The following is a 27,746-nucleotide window of genomic DNA, read 5'->3' on the forward strand; positions in this document are numbered from 1 at the left end:
GGGCTGAATCTGTTTCCAGTTATGTTTGTAGATCCTGAAGCCAGTGCTCTGAAGGGCTAGACTAAAAATGGGCTTGCCAGACTTGGGCTTCAAAGACAGGTTTCTGACACTGTATGATAAACATAATAAATAAATTTATTTTATTATTATGGTTACATAATAAATAAAAAGAACAAAGGAAAAGACACTGCTAGAGGGGCCCATGGGTGTGGCTCATGGAAAGCAGTGGCAGTAGCCACACAAGGACTCTGCAACTCTGATGGAGCCAAGGCACTGCTGGCTCAGCAGGTAGGAGGCTGCACTCAGGAGTTGCGTGACCTGGTTTTCCCTGATCATTCACCCCAAAGTGACATTTCCACAAAAGTTTACCAGGAACATTTGTCACAATTGGTTTCTAAGCAGATGTGTTGGAATTGTTCACAGATGAGCCCAAAATTCGTTCCAAAAACAAATTCATCTTTTTTGAGGAACTGTGTGAGTTTGTTCAAATGTTCTTGGGCTAAATATAGAAAATTAAAACCAACTCACTAAAAGGTAGGACTTATTCATGGACATCACTTGAATAATAGTTTTAACAGTAGTTTGGGAAAACAACCAAGCTACACAAGTGATCTTGCTCGGAGAATGACAATAAACTCATAATGTAAGAGTATTTATTTTTCTGACCTTTATTCTTGGCTGTGTAACCTAATTTCCAAAAACAGGCTCAAGTAGCATCTGTTATCTCTCTGTATTAAATTTCTGATGCAGAGCTTTATGGTTATTAATTATTTCTTGGTCATTTGATGCACATTTTAAATTTACTTTCTGTAAATCTATAGCTTCTTTAAATGAGAATTTTCTGATTGAAAAAAATCTTTCTGTATTTTACCCTCTGTTCTAAGACCCTAGGTAGGGTTTATACCCTTGAAAAACAGAAATACATACACATATTTCTACTGATTTGGCGAGGATTTTTTTGGTGAGTCCTTTGTCCACTTCGTCCTTTAAAGTATCTTGCACATAGATACATGTTAAGAATGGTTGAAGATTTCAAGTGAAAAATAACAGAGAGATATTTGAGATGATAACTTGAGATATTTGGATGGTAAGGATCTATCAGCTTTTTTTTTTGGCCTGTGTGACATATGTCTATCTGCTTACTACAGATTTCTTCACCTCTATATTAAAACAGCTCAGCTCCTCTCCTCTGCCTTTCCTCTGTCCTTCAGATCCTCATGTCAGAGCCTGGCAAACTGCTGCAAAAAGTCAAAGTTTGGCTCCAGGAGTACTGGAATGTTACCGACCTCATAGCTATCCTCCTGTTCTCCGTGGGGATGGTTCTCCGCCTGCAAGACCTTCCTCTCCGGAGCGACGGCCGCGTCATCTACTGCGTCAACATCATCTACTGGTACATCCGGCTGCTGGACATCTTCGGCGTGAACAAGTACCTGGGGCCCTACGTCATGATGATCGGGAAAATGGTAAGAGCGGCTGGCAAACCTCTTCTCTTTGGCAGCCTGCTCTTGGCTCGGCGTCCTTAGCCAGTGGCATTGCTGCAGATCCAGCTGTGTGATTTTTACATAAGTGTTTCATGTAGGCTAGAAGTCAGTGCTTTATTGAATCAAAACCTCCAGATCTAAGGATCAGATTTTTCCTGTTCTGTTAGATGATGTATAGTTTTTCTTTCTCTGACATCACTCTTCAACAGCAGAGCCACCCTACACCCCTGTGTGGCTCACTTGCAGAAAGTACAAAGGAGATTGGTGATTATAAAGGAAGGTGGTTTGTTAAGGTAAAGAAAAAATTGTTCAGGTGTGTAGTGCCTTGACACTCTCAATGCATGGTGATAGTCATGGTGTGTTCAAAGCTATAATGGTTAGGGTCAAGACTGACCCACATCCACAAGGTCTTCCATCACTGAAGTTCAGGTGTCACCTTGTGACATGAGAAATCCTTTTCCATAAGTGCAACCTCTGTGCCCTAGCCACATCTAGCCACATCAACTGTACGTGCCACAGCAGAAATATTAACAGCTTGTATAATAGTAAATGCATGCATGAGGAATCAAGAGACATTTGCTTTCACAAGCTTGACTTTTGACTTTTCAATTTTCAATTTTCATGTTTCCATTGAAGCGTTGCAATTAAGCAGCATTTTGCTTGTTTCAGTTTAAAAAAATGGCTGGATTTACAGATGCACATGCACAAATCCCTGATATTTGTGCAGAATATCCCTGCACACGTAGCTGATATGCGTGTTCATGTTTCACATACAGTGTCCAGCTTTTCTTGTATAAATCATGTCTGTTTCATGCATTTTGAGGTTTAAGATTTGGGGTTTTCTAAATAGATTAAAGCTGCTTGAAGCTTGCTTTAAGTAAAAAAAAATTAAAATTAACTCCTCTAGATGAAATGCTGCTATCTGTTTGGTATGTGAGAATAATCAGCAAGTCCAGACAGGATGTCTGTTGTTTTTATCTTACAATCGTCCTTAAAGAAAAGCTTCATCTATCCTCACCATCATAAGAAAAGGGAACATGTATGAGTGCATGGACTACATTATCTCCTTGGTATTACATTAGTCACAACAGGCTCAGTGAGCAGGTATATAACTGAAATGCAAAATATACATGCAGTTACACATCCTATCCAACAGGGAACCATTGTCTTATCCCCTCAATTTACCAGCTTTCTACTGCAAGCCCACAGTGCTGGGTTTGACAAAGAAAGAGAAGCTTAGTGGAAAAGAAGCCAGGGAGAGAGATTAAGGAAAACATGAAAGTGATAGTCAAGTTGTTATGTCCTGGAAAAGGGATTTTGAAGTGCCCTTCCTCCAAGAAAGGCCTATAGGAGGTTGGCATGAGGTTTTGCAGAGCTCCCCTCAGCAGTTCTTATTGGAGGTTATTGTAAAAAGACAGCTGGACCAGAGAAAGGAATGCAGATCAAAGAGAAAACACTGCCTTAGCAGTTATCCTTCCTGCCACATTTGGACTCCCTTTCTGCCAGTGGATCTGGTGGTCATTGGGGCTTACACAATAAGCAGTGTATAAAAGTTCTGAAAAAACAGCTACCCCTCTGCTCTTCTTTATTTTTCACAGCTACATGGACCTAAAGTTTCAGAACTGTGGTGCTAACGCAGGCAGTGTGAGCAACAGTTCAGGAATAGAGGGGCCATGTGCAGCCAGCTTCTAGCAGTCAGTGTTACAGGTGGCTGGTAAGAACGCAACTCCACCAGCAGGACAGAGTGGTTCATTTTTCTTCTACATTATGCAGAAGGGAAGTGATTGTAATTACTGGCATTTTCTTTCCTTTGTCACATTCACATGTGTACAACAAGTCAAACCCTCCTCCACTTTCTATGGAAAACAAATGCAGAAAAATCTCTGGCTTCTGTGTGCTCAGTATCTACTTTAGAGGGTGTTGAATTCAGCAGCCAAATTGTTCTGAAGCTCTGGGCAGCTGTTAAAAGAGGCAAATTCTTCTATTTTGTGCCTTCCTGTTGCTTGGTTTTCATCATTTGTCCAACTTTCCTTGCACTTTCAGCCACTCTAACAAATCCCCTTTGCCCACACATGCAATGCACAACCAGTTTGAGTTACACAGATCAACCTTGCACATCTATTTTCTGACCAGCTTACCCTCTTGTGCAACTCATGTCCAGCTCATGCCCTCCCTGGGAGCTGCACCTGCTGACTCTAGGCTGCTCCATGAGCTCTCTTGTGTTTTTGTGATTCAGTCATGTGTCTCTCTACCTCCTCACATTCTTCCAAATGGCGTTGAAGTTTCAGCTCAGCATGGTGAAGGAGATAAAGCTGATTATACATATTTCTACAGACTAATCACATCACAACTACTGAGGTCCTCAACAGACAATATTTAAGGGCTGAGACCTTTTCTTGAGATTCTATTGTAAGTTTTAGACGCAGAAGGAAAAGAAGATTTCTCTTCACCTGCCTCTACATGGCAGTCAATGAAATAGCTGCAATAAGTTTTACCTCTGGCCACTCTGAACAAATGCAAGGGAAATCAGGCAAGAAGCAGGAATGGGCTTGAGCAGTTTAAAAGCAATAGGTTAAAGCAAAGATACAAGGAGGAAACTGAATGGCCAAGTTTATTATTATCTACTGATTTCACTAACAGAATATGCTTCTGCTTTTCTGATTTCTGCACAGTGATAGATCTAATTTCCTTTAGGAAATTTCTGGAATGAAATTAAATTAAATGTGTGGAATCTCAAGAGAGAGTCAGAGGCATATCAGTTCCTTTAATGTGTGGAAATATCTGCATTTTTTTAGCATTTCTGCAAATACAAAAATTGAAATACAGCCAGCTTCTTTATGAAATTGTACCCCAAAAAAATTGTGGTTTAACACTTTTTTCAACAGGTAATTGATGAGTTCTTTAGAATGATTGAAATAGCCATTGTCTTGCTAAAACAGCAATTTTAATTTGACATGACAGGCCAAAGGACCTGATAAAATGCTCATTAAAATCAGTGGAAATTTGTCCATATATTTCATTGCATTTCAGGGAAGTTACTGAGATTTTTAGAAGGTAGCCAACTGAAGGAGGAGAAAAGTAATGTTTATGTTGTATAGAGAACAGCCCTAAAAATTTTATTTCTTGCAACATGAGGTCACACCCATGTGACTCCTGATCAAAACCACTTGAAACATTTAAGACATTATCTTAAATTGCCCTCAAAATACTGATTTTAAATAGTTATTGCATTACATCATATCAAGTTATATACTGCCATCTGAAACAAAGTTTGATCAGACAAGAAAGGAGGAATCAGGTTTCATCTCTAGGTTTCTTCTCTAAAGCAGTGAGAACTAGATATAATTATTCAGCTTTCCCATTTCAGGATGCTTTTTGAAGTACAATGATCTGGAATTTCTCTTCTTAAAGGAATATAATAATATTCTTTAAGGAATTTTTTTGAGAGATTAATGCACTGAGTTAAATAGGAATGTTGATGGTTGACTTCACTGGGTTTTAATTATTTAAAGCATTTCTTTTCCTCTCTCATGTCCCCAAGGTTATATTCTTTCTATCCTGCTATTTTTATGAACCTCAACACTTTTGTTTTCCCCTGCTTTTTTTTCACTTGTCCTTGGTTCCTTCTGTCTATCTTCCTGATTCTTTTTCATCTGACCCCTGCTCCGCTGGTGCCTTTCTCCTAGAGCCTTTCTCTCTTAACACGAGCATACCTTTTTCTTTTTGCTACCCTCTTTTCTCTGGTACATACTTTCCCAGTGATGCTTTGACCTCAGGTTGCTCTAAAACTGAAGAACCCCTGCAGCAGTACCAGATCCATCTGCTGCAAGCAGGTCCCTCTTCCAGTAGCTCCTGCCCTTGGGCTGCAGCAGGTGCCCTGTGGAGCCATAAGGCCACCAGCTGAGGTGCAGGTTGGTTTCACACCTCCCTTGCAGGGAGGGCTGAACTCAGCTGAGCCAGAAAATGCAGAGACTGGAGGGAATAAAACTCATAAGGTTTAGAGGATTCTTAACTTGAGTTTCGGCTAGAGACAAAAGTTATGTCCAGAAGTGTGAAAAACAGCTCAGTAGTAACAATTATGAAGACCTGGCAAGTTTTAAGGGGATCTTACCAGGGACTTTACATGACTCCCATTTTTTTCAACATTCACTTTGGGTAGTCTCTGCTGTACCTGCCTGAAGCCCATTGTTCTGCTCCCCTGAGGGCCTTTTCTAGAACAGCGCTTCTTCTAATCTTCAGATCTATTCAGCGTCTTGCAGGATTGCTGTCCCAGGTCTTTCAGGAACATTTTGAATGGGTGGGCACTGTTTGCAAACACTAGTTAATCTTGGGCATATGCGAATGAGGCCCTCAACAGTGGAGAAGAGCAGAGTTCACTGCCTGTTATCTGATTGGGTTTTGTTAATGTGGCATTTGTCAGACTCCCCCACCAAGTGGATTTTTAGCCCAGCCAGTATCACAGCTTTCCCTTCTCACTGGGTACCACCGTGGTGTCCCTTCTGTTGCAGAGACAGGCTGTTCTGCCACCCGTTCCTCCGTATGTTAGCTGCAGCTCCCTTTGCTCCGAGATGATGACTACCAGTGAATAAAATTATCCATGTCAGTCCTTTTGCTTAGGTGCAGGTGCCACGTGGAGCCTATAAACATCATCTCACGACCCTTGCCCAGACCAGGCTGCTGATTCCAGTGAACCCATATATTCTAGTGGAGGCAACTGGGGTGACCAGATGGTACTTTGTATTTTCAAGCCTCTTCATAACATTTGAATTGTTCTTGGAAGGGACACTGGGTAAAACCAAGGACACAATAATACCACTTCACTTCTTTGAATAATAATTTTTTTTATGTGTCAATGAGAGCAGCTTTTGAAAATTTGTTTCTGAAAATTCTGTTTCTAAGATTCACAGACTTTTTTCTTTTTTTACAGCTCATAATAATAGGAATATGGACAAATAAGTTCCTCTAATTCTTGTCCTTCTCTCTCTTTTTCTCTCCTTTTTCCTGTCATTACATTCAGATGATAGACATGATGTACTTTGTCATCATCATGTTGGTGGTTCTGATGAGCTTTGGTGTGGCAAGACAGGCAATTCTCTTCCCCAATGAGGAGCCTTCATGGAAGCTGGCGAAAAACATTTTTTACATGCCTTACTGGATGATCTATGGGGAAGTGTTTGCAGACCAGATAGACCGTAAGCAAGTTTATGATTCTCATACTCCAAAGTCAGGTATCCAGCTTTGATCAGGTGATGTCCTATTAGATCATGTGTGTTTGCTCAATAAATGGCTCTGGATAGAGGAACTTCTCCAACACAGAGAATGGTTGCAAAAGTATTTTTTCAGCTAGTATTGGGGTGTCAGTTTCAGAACATGTTTCTGGCATCACTTTGCAATCATTTAACTGGAAATCTGTAATGCTGAATTATCATGCACATAGAGAAGGTTACAAATGTGTCCTTTTTACCAGTTTGGTGGCAAGAGAATCCCCTTCCAGGTATCCAACATGAATTTCGTCATATACCTGGGACACAAAAGGTCACTTATTTCTTCCTCATCCCTTGGTTTATTTTTAGACCTAAATACTTTTTATCTAACTTCATATTGATCATTGTGTCTAATAATTAGAGGTTAGACTTTTCAGCTCCTTTATTTCATGGGGATCTAATCCAATGAGTTTTCTCTTCTCTGTTACCTTCTAAGTACCGCATTCAAGCTAAACCCTGTGATGCAGTTCTTTGGGTCTAATAATTAGATCCATTTTTAGAAGATTACTGCATTTATTTTTAGAAGGCAAGACTGCTCTCAAACCAATGCAAAAAGGAAAGAGCCAGTATTAAATATACTGTCTCCTCAGGATTCATCAGATAGGGGATCAGGAAAATGCTGGGTTTTTGTTTAGATTAAATCTTGTGGTCCCAGTCATTGCATTACCACCAAATGAGAGAGCTGGTCATGAGAAAAGATGCAGTAGATGACCAAACCAAGAATCACAAACAATGTCATCTTTTGTGACTACTGTCACGTAACTGATGCTCATCATTCCTACTTAACTACATGTAAGTCTTGGCAGCATTTGGAAGTCAGTAGCTTTTCCAGTGGCAGATGGCTTCCATTAAAGTTCTGTTTGGGATATTTCATTTTGTTCTATGGAACATCTTAGGAAAGGACAGTATTTTCAAAATTTTTTTGCTGTTTGTTCAGTTCTGACAAAGTTTGAACAAAAAAAAATATATTTTTTTCCTGATCTGATTTGAAGTAGTAAATGCATCTATATCACAAATAATGCTCCCAGTTGAATATAGTTTCAGTATACATATCCCATGGCAGATATTTCAGCAGTTTCATGTTAACTTGTCCTTCCTGGCTAGCACAGAATCATTATTCTGGATACAGATAAAACCTCCTTTTTATCTTTGCTTCCCTACTTGGTTTCAAAAGCAGCAATGAAATAAGCAAATACCTACAATCACAAAATTTCTCAGTATGTTTCACTTTTTATCCAATTCCCTCATTTTAATCCTTTTCCCTTCTCTTTTATTTCAAAAATTCAATTATTCCAAAGGTGTAATAGTTGGGGATATAAAACTTTGTTTTGCTCTGAAAGCATATTTTAGAGGGATGAAGGTTTGTACCATTACAATAATACTTCCTTCTACAAGCAGAATATTGTCTGTCCCTCTACAAGTGGCCATTTATTGATATTGTACTAAGTAACTACCATAGTGCAACAAACGTGGCAATTAGCTGAATAAAGTGTTCTTGTTGTTTTTTTAAAATGAAGGGCTGATTACAGTTTAGAACCCATACATGTAAGAAAATGAAAGGTGTTAAGTATGAAAAGAGGGTGGCCAGCTGCACACCCTTGCATGAGGATTTGTGTTATTTAGATGCACAACATTCAAATAATAAAAAAATATGCATAGTAATTATTTCTGAAGCTCAGGGAAAGCAAAGTTCCTGGTGGCCTATACTCCAGCTTTAAATATGGACATATTGTTTTTCTGCCTGTGTCAAGGAAATTTGGAGTTGCAGCAAAAGTGATGATGTCAAAATGAAATGCAGCACCTACTTCCTCCTTCCTGAGAGAAAGATGATGCAGGGAATTAGAAACTGCCACTCTTCCAGAACAAATTATGCCCTATGTCATGTCTGTCTGATGCTCAGTTGTCTCAAAAATGTTGTCTGTGGAACAGACTGGCAGCATGAGCAATAGTTGGTGATGTTGTTACGCAATCAAAATGACCCAGTGGACACCCAGAAGGTTTTGCTAGCATACTCTCATTTTTTCACTATTTAAATATTTGCTGTTATTTATATTTTCCACATTGTTCTAAGCTAAATCAGCCACTGTACCCATGTTAAAGTGTTTGTACTTTCTCAAATAAGATAAGTGTGTTCTAAAATTGTTATGCTACATCTAAACTGCAATTTAACTTCATGGTTTAGAGCACATTCTTTTTTAAATCAGTACTATTTTAACAAAAAAAAAGGGGTTGCTTTGTGATTTTGTTTATATTTTGGTGTTTAATATTGCTACACTATTATACTGAAGCTTGGGTTTCAGAATAAGTGCTGATAATGGAAAAGCATGTTTATTTGAAACACTCTCCTGGAAATCAATCCTGGTATCTGAGAAATGTACAAAAAAGTAGGCTACTCTAACATCTGTAATGTATTTTTTTAAAGTAAAATTGGTTTCATCTATTTATAATTATTTTTATTTTATTTGAGAGACATGCCATTAAGGCTGACCAGGTACAATGTCTGAATCCATCTCATCAGCTGGCAGCCTTTTCATCCAGTGGGTCTACTCTGATTTTTATTTCAATGCACTTCTAAGTGTCATGCTCTAGAACAGTGTTTATTTACATTTTTTACTCATAGTTTCTGTAGTCATATCATTTTTTACGGAAAAATATGTGAGCTGAAGTATGTGTTAGTGTCCTGTTGGTATGTGATCTCATCTTCAACTCAAAAGTGAGGACAGATTATATCCTCACTTCTGGGATTATGAACACATTATTCGGTGGTCGTGTTTATTATCAGTGACATCCGTAACTGTTACAAACCTACAAACTTCTGACTAAGGATCAGATGTAAAGTGGGGCGGAAGGAAAGTAAATCTTTTAGCTTTGTGTTCAGATTTTCAGGTTGAGTCAACACAACCAGCAAAACCACTCTCTAAGTAGCTCCTGTCTGACTGATGGTTCATCATGATATGACCACTAAAAAAACCTAAAAGTTTTGTCTTATTCAACAGGTGCTCCGTATGAAAAGGTGTAGAACTAGAATGGTCAGCTCCAGTGATTCTTGGGTGAAGAGAGTGTGAGAAGTGAGAACCACTGGACATGCCTAAAACATGCTGAGGGAGGAGCCACAGACAGTAGCACAAGGAAGAGTGACCGTGCTGGCAGTGGGGACATGCTGGACTCCTGGTGCTCTTTCATTCCCAGCTACCCATTTAGTCCCCAGCCCAGCTCCACATGGCTGGGGGAATGGGGAACTAGAAAAGACAGAATTTACAGTGCAATCATAATGGTCTTCCTCTAGGTGTTTGAGCAGGAAATGAGTAGAATATGATCTATAAACGAAGGAGGTGCAATTACAATTAATTAGACCATATATTTCCCACGACTGCATGCAGATGTTCAGCTCATTCTATGCAGCTGATTTGGCACAGACAGAAGGTTTCACATACCATGTTGTCTACTTGGGAAGTTTTAGCAATTACATGAAACAGTCTTTGGAAGTATGTAAAGATCAAGGAGTAGTCAAGCTGCTATAGTATACTTCATGGAAAAGTCCAACCAGTCCAAGTGAAACCACCTTGAGCTATTGAGTTTTGACTTGGGCCTAGAAAACTCTAATTACCAACTATTGGGATTCAGATAAAAGCTTAGACCTTAGAATTAAAAGTAGGATTTAAGCTAATCAAATTTATAAATTATTTAAAGATCAGGAAATTAAAAATTAATATATTTCAGGAAAGGAATAAGAGCTTGATAAATTGAAAAAAATTAGACTGAAATCAATTATGTAGTTGAGTAAAGATATATTATTATCCACTGATAGCTGGGGGAGGAAGGAGAATCTGAATCAGAGAGATGGTGATGGCACGCGCAACTGTCTCACTTTGGGGCTGTCTTTCCTAATCCATCTGTGCCTTGCGCTGCCCCATGGGGTCCATGGAGCAGCAGCCAGCCATGTAAATGCTTCAGTGAATGCCTGTCCAGAAGCAGATTTCTCACAAGCACTGTAAAATCTCTCCCTCAGTTCACCACACATTGGCACTTGTGCTGGCCATTTTAGCCAGGAACATTCACGGGACAGTTCTCACCTGTGAGGAACTTTGTTTTCACCTCACAAAACTATCCGCCCCTCCAGAATCCTATGGATACAGAAGGATATAAGAGATACTGAAGTGGAAATGTGAGTTTGTTGGTAAAAAACATGTAGGTAGAGGGAATAAATGCCAGCTTGGGAAATGGCAGTTATCTGTAGAAAATGAACATCAGAGCTCACATTTTCCTGTATTCAGAAGGCTAAGCAACTGAACCTGCTGTTAGTCAACATGGCTTCTGGGAAGTTTTTCAGATTTTCCTGGTGTCTCACAGGTTGGATTTCCATCTGGATTTTCTTACCAGCTGACAGTATTTCACGTGCCATCTGGAATCTGAAGATCAGCCTGAATCACGTTTGTTTCTTGTGTCTATTTCTGTTTCGGAAAAACCTGCCTAGTTTAAGAGGAAAAGATGGGACCTCTTTCAATTGTATTAGAGGAATATCAAGTAACCAGAATGCAATCATTCCAGAAGACAAGAGACCCTTATACACAGGTTTTAACTATTCAATGATCTTCAGAGGGAAACTATAATTACTACGAAAAATTTTTAAAACGTTCTTTAAATTTATTAATCTGTTAGATCTGTTTAAGTTTTATAATTCTTGACAATTTCTTAGTACAAATGAAAATTATGTACTAAACTCTTTATGACCTTACAGGCTGCATGCTTTTCATGACTCAATAGGAGCTTCCTACTTGGCCTGTCATTTGCATGGATCATTCTGGAATTAGAACAAGCAGAACAGCTCTGTACAAAACAGAATATATCATACCTGTGGCAATACTTTTAATGTTGTTAGACAAAGGTAGTGGATAAGATTTTTGCACAGGCTACAAACAATTTTGAAAGTCACTCTGGGCTGGATTGCAGCAGTATTCCCATAACTAGCACTCCTGATGTTGTAATTCAGGTTCTGTTTGGTTGGCTATTTTTAATGGGGGAAGGAGGAGAGTAGGAGGAGGACAAAACCTCTAGAGTGAATAAGAAAAATATAGGGATTTACTATAAATTATTATTAAAATACCAGCAGATTGAAGAGACCCTTGAAAGCCATATTTAATGTGGCATGTGTCAAGAAGCAACATGGTCAGAACGCTGTAGTTAAAGAAACCTTGGAGTAAGGAGACACTGTTCAACTCCCTGGATATTTCTAGTGATGAACAGGATAATTCTGTGAAATTCAGAGTTTGCAGGTTTTAGTATTTTCTCAGCAATGAAGAAGAGAACAGCTTTAGGAAGGCCACTTAATATTTTTGGAGGGGGGGCAGTGGGTTTCAATATTTACAGCCTGGTAAGCTGGTAAGGCTGCTGAGACATTTGGTTCAGAAATTATAAAATACTTTCACATTTTTTGCATTAATTGTGGGTGAAAATTGGAAGGTGCCTACATACTCATAAATAGGATGATGAAAGTTTAAAAATAGCATTAAAAATAACCAGACTTGAATTTTTAAAAAAATTCATTTTTGTTATATGGTTGCACTTATTTGTTTCCACTTTATTTAGAATTGTGAACATAGGAAATCATCCCTCAGTTTACTGTGATTTCAAACAAATCAGTTTGCATTGTAAAAGTGGTATCCATTTTTATAGGAGAAGTTTTCATCAAAGGCAAAAAGCTATTCAGCGGCAGAGGTGTTCAGTTGTGCACTTTTGTCTCTTCATTATTTCCCACACCTGCTCTGGAAGGGTGCAGCTGGGGGAAGAGTCATGATGCAGAAACTCACCAGCATCCTTTGCCAACCCCTCTACCCAACACACAGTAAAAGTGAACAGTGCCCTTGTCCTGACAGTAATTACAGCAGGGAAACTAATTCTTCCTGAGCTCTGGCTCCACGTTGGGCCTGAAATCCACAGGAGCTTGAATGGCTTTGGGGTTTTTTGCAACTATTCCCTGGACAGGAAAGAGGAAGGGTTAGGTATGTAGCAAGGAAGGCCCAGCAGGAAACTGTAAATGGGAGTCAGGAAGGAAAAATAAGCATGGAAATAGATTGTGAAAGAGGAAACAAGGGATGCAAAAAGTATGTACATCTGCAGGTGTCATGAGGCAATGTTTGAAAGCTTTGTGAAGTTAATTAATATAATTGAAATTAAAACTCCAACCATTTACTGTTTTCTAAACCTCAAGTTCAGGACATAGTGTCTGAACTTTATCCAATGGCCTGTAGGTATCAGAGCTGTTGGCTTTTTCAGTTACCTGAGATTGGCATATCATTATGCTTCCAGAATTTTCTTCTTTATTAAAGCATGTCACTAGAATTAAGTATTCTGTGGTTTGTATTAGAGCAAGGCTGTAATGTTAAACAGATGAGTCAAGTTTGCACACATGTTAATATTGTGCTTTGAAACATATTACAATATATTAATGCACATATTACAAAAATTTCTCCAAAAATAATTAATATTTTTGAATTATGTTACACATCAAAGGCGGTGCAGATTCCTCAGGGTTGAGGCAGAGTGAACATCTTTAATTAATAGTGGGGGAAAAAAAATCTTTGAAAATAAATGTCATCATTTAAATATGGCAGTAGATGTTCGATGACATGCCATGTAACACAGACTTCTGCATTTTTGCATACATATCATACACATCATTCTCCTGCAGATGAAGATGTGAAAATTAAGTGGTGGCTTAACTCTCCATTAGTAAGGCAAGAAATGAGTATTCCCGTGTTATTTAAAAACTGCACCCACAAAAAAATATGCAAAAGAGAAAACCTGCAAAGCTTCAGGACAAGCTGAACCACAATGGGTATATAGAATTGACTGTGGGAACATGTCTGCATAAGAAATCTAATTTGGCCATCACTGAGTGGCATAAACCAACAGAGATTACCCACTTGAAAGCAAGTAGAGCTGGAGAAATATCTCTTGTCTTTTTAACTTTTTTTTTTCTAGATTAAATTCTATGTATTTTAGGGGAAAAAAATGGGATAATAGAGTTGGAACCAGAGTTGGAGCTGAGTTTTGATCTCATTTATCTAAGGTTTGAAAAATGCTTTTCAAAATCCTTCTCATTACTTGGAAAGATATAATTTCTTCTGTTTTCAGCACAAAAAATGACAACAGGTTTCAGATACTGTGATTGTTCCATCTCTGGTGAAATCACAATGGGTTTTGGTGCTTTGTTGGATTGGACTTTGTACCTCTGAGTCAATATATGAGCAAGCTAATGTTTACACACAGAGAGTAAGTTTCTCATTGAGTGCTGATAGCAGGAGGTAAAGAATGGTGCAGTTTCTGCTGGGTGAAGGCCAAGAGCAGAGAGCCCCACACTCCCAGAACCTCAGACCTTTGAATGTCTAAATGAAACCACAGCTTGGAGCAGTGTGGAAATAGCCCTGCCTTAAAATTATCTGCAAAGTGATGTTTACTGAGAAATGAAGAATTGCATTGTCTCAGCCTGCTCCAGTGACAAAATGTGGTTTTGCAAAGAGGAAGGACTGGTAACACCATGTGCCTAAACACAATGGAGCTGCTGGTGAAAAAAGCAGTGTTGCTTGCATTTGACTCTGGGATTTCTTTTTCAGTGAGTTGAAGATTTTTGGAGAGGTCATGTAGTCTCATGTCACATATGGCTACAATATTTCTGTGTGTAATAGGCTGGTATCTATGTGCAGTGCCCAAGTACCAAATCACACATAATGTAATATGATGGCCAGTACAGACATCCACAAGTGAATGTCAAGCTCAGTGAACCAAGTTCAGAAAACGTTTCTGAAAAGATGCAATGGTTGGTACTGGAAATGGTGGATTTGTTGCCATACAATGAAATTATACATATGGCATCATCAAACCTCATTTTCCATGGAGTCAATACAAAACCTCCACTGATATCACTAGGAACTGAGCCGGGGCTGAGCACTTTGGAAATCCCTTGCTTAAACTTCTTTTTGATGGAGATGAGGGGAAGCTAGCTGCAGTGCTGTGCAAAATCTACTAAAGTGGCTTGTATATGTAAGCTGCTGCTTCCATTCTTTTCTTGAAGAGCTGATTAAGGAGATACATAGAACCACCAGGACTGAAGCTACAGAGACACAAACTGAACCCATGCTGGCAGATGAAGATTGTCCATCACTGCACGTGAAGACATATTAAAACACAAGCAGGGAAAACTGTTTCACCATGTTTTCTCTCCCCTCGCTTTAGTTCTACAACATGAATACTGAAAACATTTTGATTCCAATGTATTTGCGGAAGAAACAGGTGGCATCTCTGCTGCATACATGTCCCTGTACCTGGTTCAGTAAAGACTTGATAATCTCCCCCACTGTTTCTAGGCATGCAGTCAAGAGTCCTTAATAGCAGAAAGTCATCATGAGTGTGTCCTAGTGGGGTTTGAGACAGTGCAGTGCGCAGCAATAAAGGTTTACTCTTTCATTTACTTTCGTGGACTTCCTTTTCCTTATTTATCTCATCCCTCTCAATCAATAAAAATACAAGGTTTTCACTGTTAAAGAAATAATATGCAAGCTTTTTTGCAGGATTACGCAATTCAATAATTTAATTTTCACAGCCATTAATTGCCATCAGACTACCATATCATTTTGTCTTATGTCTGCAAACAGGCAGCTTACTTGCACCAGGCACGTGTCCTGAGAGAAATATCTTGATACCCACAGCACGTAACACACAATAACAAGAACTGCAGCTTGTAAAATCTGTGATACCAAGCATAAACTTCTGAGGGGAGAATGTCAAAGCCATTGTTATTTGGAAGATAATGCTTTGGCAGGCAGGCCATCATAAATATTTAAATATTTCTGCAAAAACTACTGAAAAAAAAGATTCATTCCCATTTTGCTTTTTTTTTTTCGTTTCTAAATTTTGTTCCCAGCACCTTGCGGTCAAAACGAAACCAGAGAAGATGGCAAAATAATCCAGCTACCTCCCTGCAAGACAGGAGCATGGATCGTTCCTGCCATCATGGCCTGCTACCTCTTGGTAGCAAACATCCTTTTGGTGAATCTCCTTATTGCGGTTTTCAAGTGAGTGACACATTGCAAAATACAGACTTGGGGAGGACGCATATTGTTCACAGCCTACAAAGGCTGCTGAGCTTTGGCTCTGGCTGAGAGACATTTTCCTGGGATGTAAGGTGGAGATGGAAAGAGGCTTGTCTCCAGGAAGCAAGGGAAATGCCAAGTTTTTCAAATTGTGCTCATTTCCAAGGACAGACACCTAATGGGAACCAGGGCAAAGAAGCCAAATAAGGCTCAGTTATGGCATCATTCATTCCCAATAGGGAAAATAAGAGTAAAAATACTTCCCCATCTCAATGGGATGTTGTAAGACTCAGGGGTTGTACAGCACAGACATTTACAGTCCTAAGATACTTCAAAAAGGCTGATTTTCGCCATGATTTGCTCAGGCAAAAACTTCCTCTTTTGTTCTGCTTCCTATTCTTGTGACAAGGAAGCATTTCCAAGTGTTATTGAAACGTGTCTAGCTATGATGCTGTCACATCATCTTTGGCAAAGCACCCAAACCCATTTTCAGTCTGATGTTATTTTCCTCTTCTTGCCTTCTAGCAACACATTTTTTGAAGTCAAATCTATATCGAACCAAGTTTGGAAGTTTCAGAGGTACCAGCTCATCATGACATTCCATGAAAGACCTGTTCTCCCACCACCTCTGATCATTTTCAGCCACATGACAATGATATTTCAACACCTCTGCTGCAGATGGAGGAAGCATGAAAGCGACCCCGATGAGAGAGACTATGGACTGAGTAAGACTCAGATAATGCACAAAGGGGACTTTCCAATGCCTTTCATGATGTCTAGTGTTTGAAATGCATGAAGTCAAAGCCCAGCACCTTGATATCCTTCCTAGCAAAGTAAAAACACTCACTTGCAAAAACCTTGCCTGAATAAGTTAGTTTTACCTGATTTGCCCAACTCTTCATTCTCTTTGCAATGTTTAGGAGGCTGTGTTTTCCTGGAACTATTTGGGGTTGTTTGTTCCTTCAAAGCAAAGAGGTTTGTTTTGCAAAGAGGTTTGTTTTGCTGTTACTAGAGGTCTGTTATCGCTGCAATTCTTCTCACTCCATCACAGTTCCAGCTTAATTTTTAAAAATACAAGGCAAACAGCACATACTTCCTCTGAGCACACTTTTTGCCTCGATAAAATCAGAGATGGTAAAAGGCAATTTTGTTTACATAGTTTCTCCTTGACTCTGACTCAGACTGGAGGAGTAGTCCCTCAACAGGCCTTAAATGGAGTCCTATAACCATGATGGAAAACTTGTCAGATTATTTTGATAATACTTTCCTCTTCTCTATCTAATTGTTCAAGGCAGAATTATGCCTTGAAGAATTAGATATGCCCAACATACATGCCAGAGACAGGGGGCTAAGGGATGGGTATCTCTTCCCAGCATTAACCCATGCCACAGCCCACTTCTCTGTGAGGAGGGAGCGGGACTCACCTGTGGCCCTGGAGATGCAACCAGACATCTCTCCTCCCTCTCCCTTCACACTGCTGCCTGCAGATGTCAGCTCTGGCCACGTCAGACAGACCCCTGTATGCTAAGACTCCTTCCTAGCAGTCTGCTAATCTCATTACATGTCTGCTAGGTTACAGGTGGGCTTTGGCTTTCACCATCTGTCCAGGACCTGACCAGCAGCTGTGTTCAGACCTCATGTAATCAAAACAATATTCACATTTGCTCAGCATTTGCCTGCTTCAGTGCTTCTGTCTACAGAATCATATATAGCTAAAGCCATTAATTCAGCAATTAACAGCATCTATCTGATTTCATACCAAAATGCCACATACTTGCTTAAAAAAGTTAAGTCCATGAGTTTCACAAGTAAGAATGCAGTTAGTTCACGTGTTAATATTTGCCAAATTCTTATTTCTCAATTTTTTTCCACAGAACTTTTCATAACTGAGGATGAATTGAAAAAAGTCCATGATTTTGAAGAGCAGTGCATAGAAGAGTATTTCAGAGAAAAGGATGACAGATTCAATTCCTCCAATGATGAAAGAATCCGTGTCACTTCAGAAAGGTGCACTTTTTTGTTCTCATTAGTTGATCTGGAAATGTGTTTCTGTCATCAGCCTCACTCTTTCTTTTTTTCTTGTAAAAGGAAATGAAGTAGTTTTGGTAAGTCTTAATTAAAAAGTAAAGTGATAAAATGTGATGAGTTTATTTTCTCTTTTTCTGTTTTTTTTTTTTTTTTTTTTGGTGGGGTGTTTTTTTTTGTTTGGTGGTTGGGTTTTTTGTTGTTTTTTGTGGTTTTTGAGTGTGGGTTTTTGGGTTTTTTTTTGTTTGGTTTGGTTTGGTTTGGTTTGGTTTGGTTTGGTTTGGTTTGGTTTGGTTTGGTTTGGGTTTTTTTTTGCTAGAGCACATGTGTTCAAGGCTGGGCTAGGTGTGGCTCTGAGGAACCTGGTCCAGAGGAAGGTGTCCCTGCCCTTGGCAGGAGGGTTGTAACTGAATGATCTTTAAGGTCCCTTCCAACCCACATCATTGTATGATAAGCTTTGTAAAAGGGATCTTTTAGCCAGTTGTATTAAAGTATAACTGATGCAGTGAGAGGCACAAATTACGCTTTTATTTCAGTTCTTAAAACAGAATTTCAGGGCACAAGGAATCGCTTTGTCTGGCAAGTTGTAATGATGGCAAATCAGATAAATTTATATCAAAATTAATTATTTATTAAACAGACAAAAGATAACAGATGAAAAATCTTAATCAGAATTAGTTACTCCACAGTATATAACTAAAATAACTACTAGTGGATTACAGCATGAAACAGAACAGTATATCAAGGTACCTATATTAAAGCTAGCAAAAGAAAGAGTATTGATCAGGAGTCAAATGCAACTTACCACCAAAGTGATGATAATGGACACAAATACCTTCACTTAACCCCTGGGGAGTAACCACAAAGTAGGTTCCTACTAACAGCAGAAACTTCACACATTTCCAGGAAAATGTATACAAGATTTCTGCTTTGTGAAGGTTTTGTGTGGCTTTTATAGTTCTAAAGTGTGTGGCTGTCAGTCAGAAATGCAGTCTGTCTTGCCAGACCTCTAAGATTTTTATTGGCAGTTGGGAGATGCTAAACCAGTGACCATGGCACCAAAATCACTTAGTGATTATTCAAGATCATAGCCCCTGAAATACAAGACAGCTTGTCCTGTTTGAGTCATCTGACTGGCTAGCAAACAACAGATGTGGGGGGTGAGATGCTCTGCTACAGAAGCCCAATATCTGGGATTTCACATAAGCATATGGAAGTAGCATCAGGTTACTGATACATATCAAATGAAATTATGGACTAAGTGGGAAAATATGAAGCAGTACAAGGCTGTAAGGCGTTTCCCTCGAATGCATTTAACAAAGCATGCATGGTGAATCTCCTGAAGACCTGTGAGGAAAGCTGAGTTGGACAAATTCACTTCATTGCAGTGGAAGAATCACACCCTTTTGTGGAGAATCTTCCTTTCTGATCACGGTATTGCATCCTGACCAGAACAAAGATATGTGGAATATGATCAAAAAAGACTGCACTCTTTTTCTTGATCTGGCATGAAGTCGCTGAAACAATCACTTCAATAACCCAGGACATTTGTTCTCTGTGAACAGGTCTCAACTCTTTCATACTCTGTGCAAAGCATCATGTTGCTTTCAAAAGGAGCAGGGTCACAACATAACAGTATTTGAAAAGCAGATAAGCTGGTTAGAGCAAATACTATTATGTCATCTTTGGTACTCTGTGGTATCCATTAGTACAGCACTTTATAATCTGCAGTGCAATTACACGTACAGCATCTGTGTGGATGATGACATAGCTATTATCTTGATTTCAGAGCTGGCAGGCTCAAGTGCAGAAATATCTTTGTGCTGGTAAAAAGGACTGACCCTACCAGGCCCACCCAGACATGAAAAATGACAGCAGGAAAGGTCTGTGACTCTGCTGGCATCTCTCTGTGGTCATAAAGAGTTAAGTGGTTTTAGGCTCCAGTGGGAATGCAGCCATGACAACCCAACTTCCTTAGCCAGGAAAAACCATTGCACCTGGGAAAACTGGCTGGCTGCTTGCATCAGCACTGCTTTACCAAAAGATGTCAGGCAAAGCACCCTGTTGCAGGCTTGGAAACTGCTGTCTGTGTTTTATTTAAATACAACCATTCCACAATCACCTGTCACAAGCTCAGTGGTATCTTTGTAAATTACTTTCATGTCAACAGTCTTTGTGGCTTTTGGAAAGGATTTTGAAGTATGAGTGATGTCTTAGAAAAGGGTTTTGAAATATGACTGATGTCTTAGAAATGGACCTACGTCAACAAAGAGACTTGTGAACCTAATTCTACCATTCAATTAAGAGGTCTAACTCTGAAAAGAGTTCCTTACTCCCATTAAAGAATTATTTTAAATAAATTATTGATGAACTAATGTGCAAAGGTTAAAAATAAAGAAACCAAAATGAATGCCAGCAAAAGTCATCATCTCCTAAACCATAATTAAAAAGTCTTACTGCAAGTAATATAAATTCTTGGTCAGGTTCTGAGTTCTCCCCTCGTTATTGAATATTGTCCTGGTAAAGTCCATGTTTGCTTCACTATTAGAAATTTTTGAGTTTCAGCAGCACACCTTGATGCATGTTTTACATGTATCATCCTCTTTTTCTCCTCTCATTCCGTTAGCATGGCTTGGCACTTTCTAATTCATTGAATAACACATTGAATAATACACTTTCTAATACATTGAATCTTGCTGCAAGGAAAAGCACAGGTCTGAAGGAGGCATCATAAATGGATATTGTAAGATTTGCTAAAAGGTTTATACTTGCTCCTGAATACCCATGGAGAAAAAAAAAACCAAAGCAAAACTTGGGCATTCTTATTTTAGAACTGTGTTTTAATTCAAAACTATTCCTAAAGGAAATACTAGTCAAGCTGTCCATTCACTGAGTGCAGGAACATTTTCCCAAGAATATGGGAAAATAGAAAAATTCACTTATTTAAGATATTTCAAGGACCAGATCAGGGCTGTATCTCTCCAGACCATATCCTCCTATATCCACAGTGTTTGGCCGATGTGATTTTATCATGTTTCTGATATGCTCACTCCCAGAACATGGTGCTGTTTTGTAGGATGAATGATTACAGAACTGAACATCAAATTAACACAAGAGAATATCATAATAGAATAAATATTTGTTAAAATTTCTGAAATAGCCATATGCAATATATACAATTATTATAATATTGAATATTATGACAATATTTAATTATTATAATTATCAATAATATTTTCTATATAATATATAAATTTTTTTATTTTTATATATATATCTCTAAGGGTGACTAAGTTAGTATCTTTGGGGTTGGAGGAGACCATCATCTTTCAAGATTTCTTTTTGTGAATAAAATTCTATAGGCAGGGCTCATGAAGTGCAAGCACGTGTATGCATTTTCCAGTTACCCATGCACATCTCTGGTTACCCGTGGTTTCCAAACCCAGGCTGCTCTGTGCTTACCTTGTTACATTTCCCTATAAATTTTCCACCCTATCAATGCAATCACACTTGTCATCAGTTCCATAGCAACCAAGGAACACGTAACTCAAAAGTCTCTCTTCGCCGTGTCTGACGCTCTGGGCCACTGACAGTAGCTGCTAGATCACATTTGGGGAAGGCAGAACAAAATACAGGAACACCTAGCAGCCAGGTACTATTCTAGGTTCCCCTGGTTGTGTTCAGCAGCATTGCATAGGCCTCCAGTGAATGCAGGATGCAAAACTTACCTCACTGAGGACAGTTCCACTGAGAGACCAACTGGCTATGTTTGCATTAAAAAACATTTCACTTGTGTACAGCTGTCAAGGCAGGAAAGAAAAAACAAATCAAGCCAAAAATAGCAGCAACAACAACAAACCAGCAAGACCACAACCAGATTATTAGCTGGTTAGCTTTAAATAATGTTATAAATTCACTCCAATTCTTGATAACTGTTGCTGGGGTGAAAGGTTTTTTGTGATGTAATCTAAACTTCCATTGTCCAGTGAAATCCAGTAAAATTTTTCCTTATGTCTGACAGACGTAAAATTGCAATGTTTTATCTGTTCATCATCTTGAAGCAGTTCTTACAGGACCTGAATGTGGGGTGAAGGACTCAATTATTGGCTAATAAATATTTCAAAAGCATAATTTCTTTTCTAAAATAGCAGTTCATATAAGTAATAACATGAGTGAAAATTCAACTGCTTCCCATATAAACTGCTCTCACTGTGGAATTACATCCTGTACTTGCAGTAACATTAATCTGTTTCGCTGGAGAAGCTGGTAGAACTAGACACAGGCTGGTGCCTAAATGATAATGAGTAGAATGAGATTCCTTGAAGCTACCCGTTCATTTCTTAGCAGTGATTACTTGATCATTTGTCTCCTGAAGACTGATGATAGCAATACAGTTGCTGCTGCACGCTTAATTTGTTGTGCTTGTGCCTTCAAAACTCACACACTTCACAGGAAAAGCCTGAATTTCCCAGGAATGTGAGACTTGCTGTAGGGAGCTGAGTCACACTCTTCCCTGTCCTCTCTGTGGGCAGATTCTGTTGCTCATCACCACAAGGCAGTCAGAATTCAGTGTTTTACCAGAAAAAGTTCTGAGCATTAGGTAACAGGGCATTAATGCTGTCAAATATTCTATTCTTAGCCATAATCTTCCCCTCTGTGCAAATAAGAGTGGTTGTGGTGTTGTCAGTTCCAAATCACTTGTCCTGTTGAAAAAATAGCTAGCCATAGTAGAAGATTATATTTACCATATTTACCCCATCAGAAATCCTGGCAATGGGTTGTGTGCCTATTAACTATGGCAATGTGACTAGTAATACTTGACCATGAATTGCACTAACTGGAAGGGAGTAAGAGACCTGTGATGAAAAAGAGTGTGGAAATTTTGCCATTTGTTATCTTTTGCCTCTCTGATCATTTTTCAATGTCTACAGCAGTGGGGAAAAACAGAATTATAATCTATCAGACAGAGAGAACTACATAAACTTGTTGCTTTTAGTATTTCTTCAATGGAAAGTGGAAGTCCCAGCCTGTCATAGGGATTACAGAGAAAATAATTATAGAAATTTCTTATGTGCTACAGGCAATTTCTGAATGTAAAATCTTCAGACTCTATAAATCCTTCAGAAGACATGTTTTAGAAGTCAGAAAATTGAAGTGGTTAGAAGCCACTGGCATAAATCTGTACACAATTCCCTAAAAATTGAAAATATTTTAAAATGTGGCAGATTGATGGCCTAAGAACGACATACTAAAATTTGAATTAAATTTAATTAAAAATACTGAATCTTACATTCAGTTATTACCTATTTCTTTTAATCTAACTTTTTATTTATACATTATGATAGCAGCTGAAAACAAACTTTAAAATCCATCATTTCAATCCTTAAGCTATGAATGCAGACTACCCAAAGCACAACCACAGTAATGGAGTAATCTTAGTGCATGTACCCTGTTGCAGGCTGTATTTGGCTTCATCAGTGCTTCTCCTCCTTATTGTGTTCATGAATATTTACCTCCATATTATATATATTCAACAAAATAGCTGATATTTATTTTTTCTACAAATCTGACCTAAATATTAATCGGAGAACAAAGAAACTATCTCCTTAGATTGACATGGGACTAGGTAGTGCAAATCTGGGGCAAACATGAGGAAAAAATACTGTAGTACCTCTCTTCTGTGGCACATTGCCTGCTTTCTTCACTTAATTTAGTCACTTGTGATGGTCCTGACTGTGGCACAACTGGGGACAGCATCATGTGGCATCTGCTTTAAGTGTTATTCATTCAAAATAACCTAATTAGCAGCTTTGGAAACAAAGAGGCAGTAATTCATAGCAACATTTATGAAAAAGTCTCCTGACCCTGGAATGAGGGACACCCAAACCCCCTCTGCACTACACAGCTGATGCCCCTGGTTTAATCCACTGTATCAGTTCCCTGAGTGCATCGCTTTTTTTTTTTTTTTTTTTTTACAAAACCTCTTTAAGCAGGATTTTGAAGCAGATGAGGTGGTGGACATTGCCTTTGGGGTTTGAGATGCATTTGTTTCCAAGTGGTTTGGTGACTTATTAGCTGAACATCACTGCTTTGAAGAAATTTACCTGTTTAATTCTTCCCTTTCTAAAGGGTGGAGAACATGGCCATGCGACTGGAAGAAGTAAATGAGAGAGAGCACTGCATGAAGGCCTCTCTGCAGACTGTTGACATCAGGCTTGCTCAGCTGGAAGACATGATGGGACGAATGGTGACTGCCTTGGAAAAGATGGCTGGCATTGAGAGAGGCGAGACAACCAAGATCCGATCCAGGACCTCATCCGACTGCACTGATGCAGCCTACATTGTGAGGCAGAGTAGCTTCAACAGCCAGGAAGGAAATGCCTACAAGCTTCAAGAGAGCATTGATCCCACAGGAGAGGAGTCCATGTCCCCAACATCACCTACGATCACACCCCGCTTGCGAAGCCACTCCTTCTATGCAACAAATATGAAGGACAAGTGTGGGTTGGAAAAGTTGGAAAGTATTTTTAAGGAAAGATCTCCAAGCCTGCATCGGGCAATCAGCTCCCACTCGATAGCAAAAGAAGGAAAGGCTCCTCTTCTACCCCCTACCAGCACCTTGTCAATCGCCCCAGACTCCAGAAGACCGTCGTCCTGTATAGACATCTATGTTTCTGCCATGGATGAGATGCATTCTGACACAGAACCTCTCGAGAGCTCCATAAATATTCTTGGTCCGGAAGATGCAGCTCTGCCAGCCCACATAGCCTCTTCCCTTTTAACCAATAGTGCATACATCAGCAGTACAGCTGGTGAAAAGATCTCTGGCAGGAGTCTTGATTATGAGGAAACTTCTGGAATAGAAACAAGAGCATTTTCTTCAGACTATTCACAAATCACAGACTGCCAAATCCCGTGGGATTCAGACCCTCCCTTGTACCATACTTTAGAGCGATCGAAGAGCAGTCGTTACCTGGCTACTACTCCGTTTATTCTGGAGGAAACACCAATTGTGAAATCTCACAGCTTCATGTTCTCTCCTTCTCGAAGCTACTTCAGCAGCCTTGGCGTCCCAGTCAAAACAGCAGAGTACACAAGTATTACAGATTGCATAGACACGAGGTGTGTGAGCGCTCCCCAGGCCATTGCAGAGAGAGCCAGCTTCCCTGGAAGTCTCAGGGGCAAAGTGGAAGACTTGGGATGCTGCCACCCAGAGAGAGAAGCTGAACTAACCCACCCAAGCTCTGATCATGAGGATATTGAGGTCAAAGACAAGAAGGGAATCCCCTTATCTCCTCAAGACAGCAGTGCTTCAACAACTCTGCCCAACAGCATCCCACTCCCAAAAATAGAGCGAGCCAACAGCTACTCTGCAGAGGAGTCCAACGTGTTGTACGCACAGCACACACGAAAGAGCTACTCCATCAGTGACAAACTTGACAGGCAGCGAAACACGGCAGGTCTGCGGAACCCCCTGGAGAGGAGCAAGTCCTCGAGGCCAGAGGGCAGAGGGGACAATCTGTCCATGAGGAGACTGTCAAGAACTGGAGCCTTCTGCAGCTTTGAAAGCAAGCACAGCTAGGCTCATACAAAGCTGACCAGCAGCCTAAGGGTCATCTGCTTTTCAGCCTGTTTTTCTTAGCAGAATTTTTGAAAAACCCTCACATCACCCCATGTTGAGTCCAACTGGCATTAGCCGTGGGTCAAGGGAGCACATTTTCAATCTCAGCATCACCACTGAAGTACTCCATCTTGACCCAGTTGACATTTGCACTTAAGAAAAAAGGGAGGGATGAAAGCTTTACAAAACCTTCAGTAAACAAGAGGAATAACAAGCCCCCTTAATGAAGTCAGAAGACATAGATTAATAGCTCCAGATATCTGCCTTTTATTAGAGGGCATCCTAAGAACTTTTACCATTATTCAAGTTTTTAAGATGCAGGAATTAACTGGCAAAAAAAGAGATGTACAAATTAGATGTTCCAAACTTCAATCACAACTTCTTTTTCATCTGTGTCACCATTGTGATGACTGGTGAAAATTCTGTAGGAACTGGCAGCAAAAAACCCTAAAGTCTCCCAAGTCCCTTGCTTCCCACACTTGTAGAAATGAAGAAAGATGAACGTAACAACAACTATAAATGTTCACTTGTCTACTTTTGTATCAACTTCTAGTGCCACAGAAAGTTTATATTTTCAAGAGTGGAAAGGGAAATGAAATGCCTTTTTTACTGCAACTTAAATGGAAGAAGAATTTATGTTAAAATGTCAGGTGATTTCCTGTGTAAAACAGGCATTCTAGATTCTAGCACAGGTGAGCAAGCTCAGGATGAATGTAATTAGGTGGAATAGTATATATTTATTTTTTTACCACATTTGTCATCAGTATGTTGTCTCACTAAATCAAAGGATATGATGAAACAGCAAGAATAAGATGAGCAGAGCATAGTACTAGTGTCCAGTTCTCACAGCTCTGTTTAATTCCATATATAAATTGGGGAGATTTATCCACCATGCTGCTACCAGGTTCTTCTTACTGTTTCATTTGAGCTGCCGATTCTTCACATCATTCCCCCACCTATAAAATATACACCTTTTTTTCCATTTTTTTCATGTGAACATAGTTGTATTTGGACTTTTTAAATTATACAGGATTTATCAAGGAGTCTGAATCCAGATTCACGCAATCAGACTGAAGCTGCTTAAATGAAAGTATTTTTGGCAGAGGACTGGAAAACACTAGAATTTCTATATGCTTCTAAGGTAAGTAAAAGAACCAAAGTGAAACTGCAAGTGTCTGTAAACAGCACAAGCCATCAGTTGTGAGTAGGCACCCACGGTTCATCAGCATTTCACACGGTGAGCGCTTTTAGCGGGGGAAAGCGCATCTGAACGGCAGTGCAGTTACGGGTTTAGGTCAAAGACAAGCGTAACTCCACTGACTCCACCCATGCTCCAAGGGCACACATGGTCAGCAAGAGTTTCAGACTTCTCATGAGACAGTGTCCGGTGGTCACAGGTGGAAGGGCACACAGAAGACTGGAGAAGACTGGAGAAGCATAAGCTGCAACTGGAAAAACAATTCACATTCCTTTATGACGGCACAACTTTTAAGCTTTTAAAAAGTTGACACTAGTGCTATCAGAAGGTAAAATATCTCAACAGTTACCAATATCTGTGTAGAACCAGCTCCTTTTTGTTATTAAAAATGAACATTTGTGAGTGGGGTACATATTTCACATTATTTAAATTGAATTAGGCAGCTTTGAGAACACAAGCTGATATTTTATCACTGAGTCCTCACTCCGGGAGACTCTAAACACCATCTGAGACTTAAGTCCAAAAGGCAACTAATCCAGACAGAAAAATAATCATCAGCCTCAAGAAAAGAGGCAAAGAAGGTGAGAACATTTAGTTAACAAGTCACTGCGTTGGAAGTTCAGGAAACAAGGAAATGCAGCAAGGGGATGTTAAGAACAATGTGTTTCACACTTCCTGCACCAACGTGTTCCTTGCTTTCTTCTGTTTGATCAGGCTTTCAGTGAAATAAACTCCACCAAGACACCATGTTTATGCAATTGCCTTGCAGGCCATGTGCAGCATTGCAGTCACATGGCGATACCAAGAAAGGTCAGAAGCCTTTCTGTGCATTATGAAGCATGCTTGTGGCAGGCTGATTGTTGAACAATAGCAAAATGCCCAAGGGCAAAGGAACTTGTGTTTAACAATATGCTTCAAATGTGCCAACCTTCTGTTAGCAGCCTTTTCCTAAGGCTTCTCCAAATCTATCTATCTATGAAGAGTAGAGGGGGATATTCTTACTTCGTTTTCTTTGTTACTTTTATGAATGTCTGCTAAAACTGTTGTGGACTCTTTCATCTTCATTGT

The 27,746-nt window shown here is 39.4% G+C and overlaps 1 protein-coding gene across 1 annotated transcript in view; it reads left to right on the top strand.

Annotated features, from left to right (window-relative positions):
* TRPM3 (transient receptor potential cation channel subfamily M member 3) overlaps nt 1-27,409 on the top strand; it is a 261,595-nt gene extending 234,186 nt beyond the window's left edge. Inside the window, exons 20-25 of the mRNA XM_050986919.1 lie at nt 1,212-1,463; nt 6,499-6,673; nt 15,666-15,816; nt 16,360-16,559; nt 17,709-17,841; nt 23,989-27,409. Coding sequence (XP_050842876.1) covers nt 1,212-1,463; nt 6,499-6,673; nt 15,666-15,816; nt 16,360-16,559; nt 17,709-17,841; nt 23,989-25,441 — 2,364 coding nt within the window. The 3' untranslated portion in view covers nt 25,442-27,409. The remainder of the gene's footprint in view (nt 1-1,211; nt 1,464-6,498; nt 6,674-15,665; nt 15,817-16,359; nt 16,560-17,708; nt 17,842-23,988) is intronic.
* Nucleotides 27,410-27,746: the final 337 nt, after the last annotated feature.

The sequence above is a fragment of the Serinus canaria genome, chromosome Z (genome assembly GCF_022539315.1).
Source record: "Serinus canaria isolate serCan28SL12 chromosome Z, serCan2020, whole genome shotgun sequence".
Classification (NCBI taxonomy): domain Eukaryota; kingdom Metazoa; phylum Chordata; class Aves; order Passeriformes; family Fringillidae; genus Serinus; species Serinus canaria.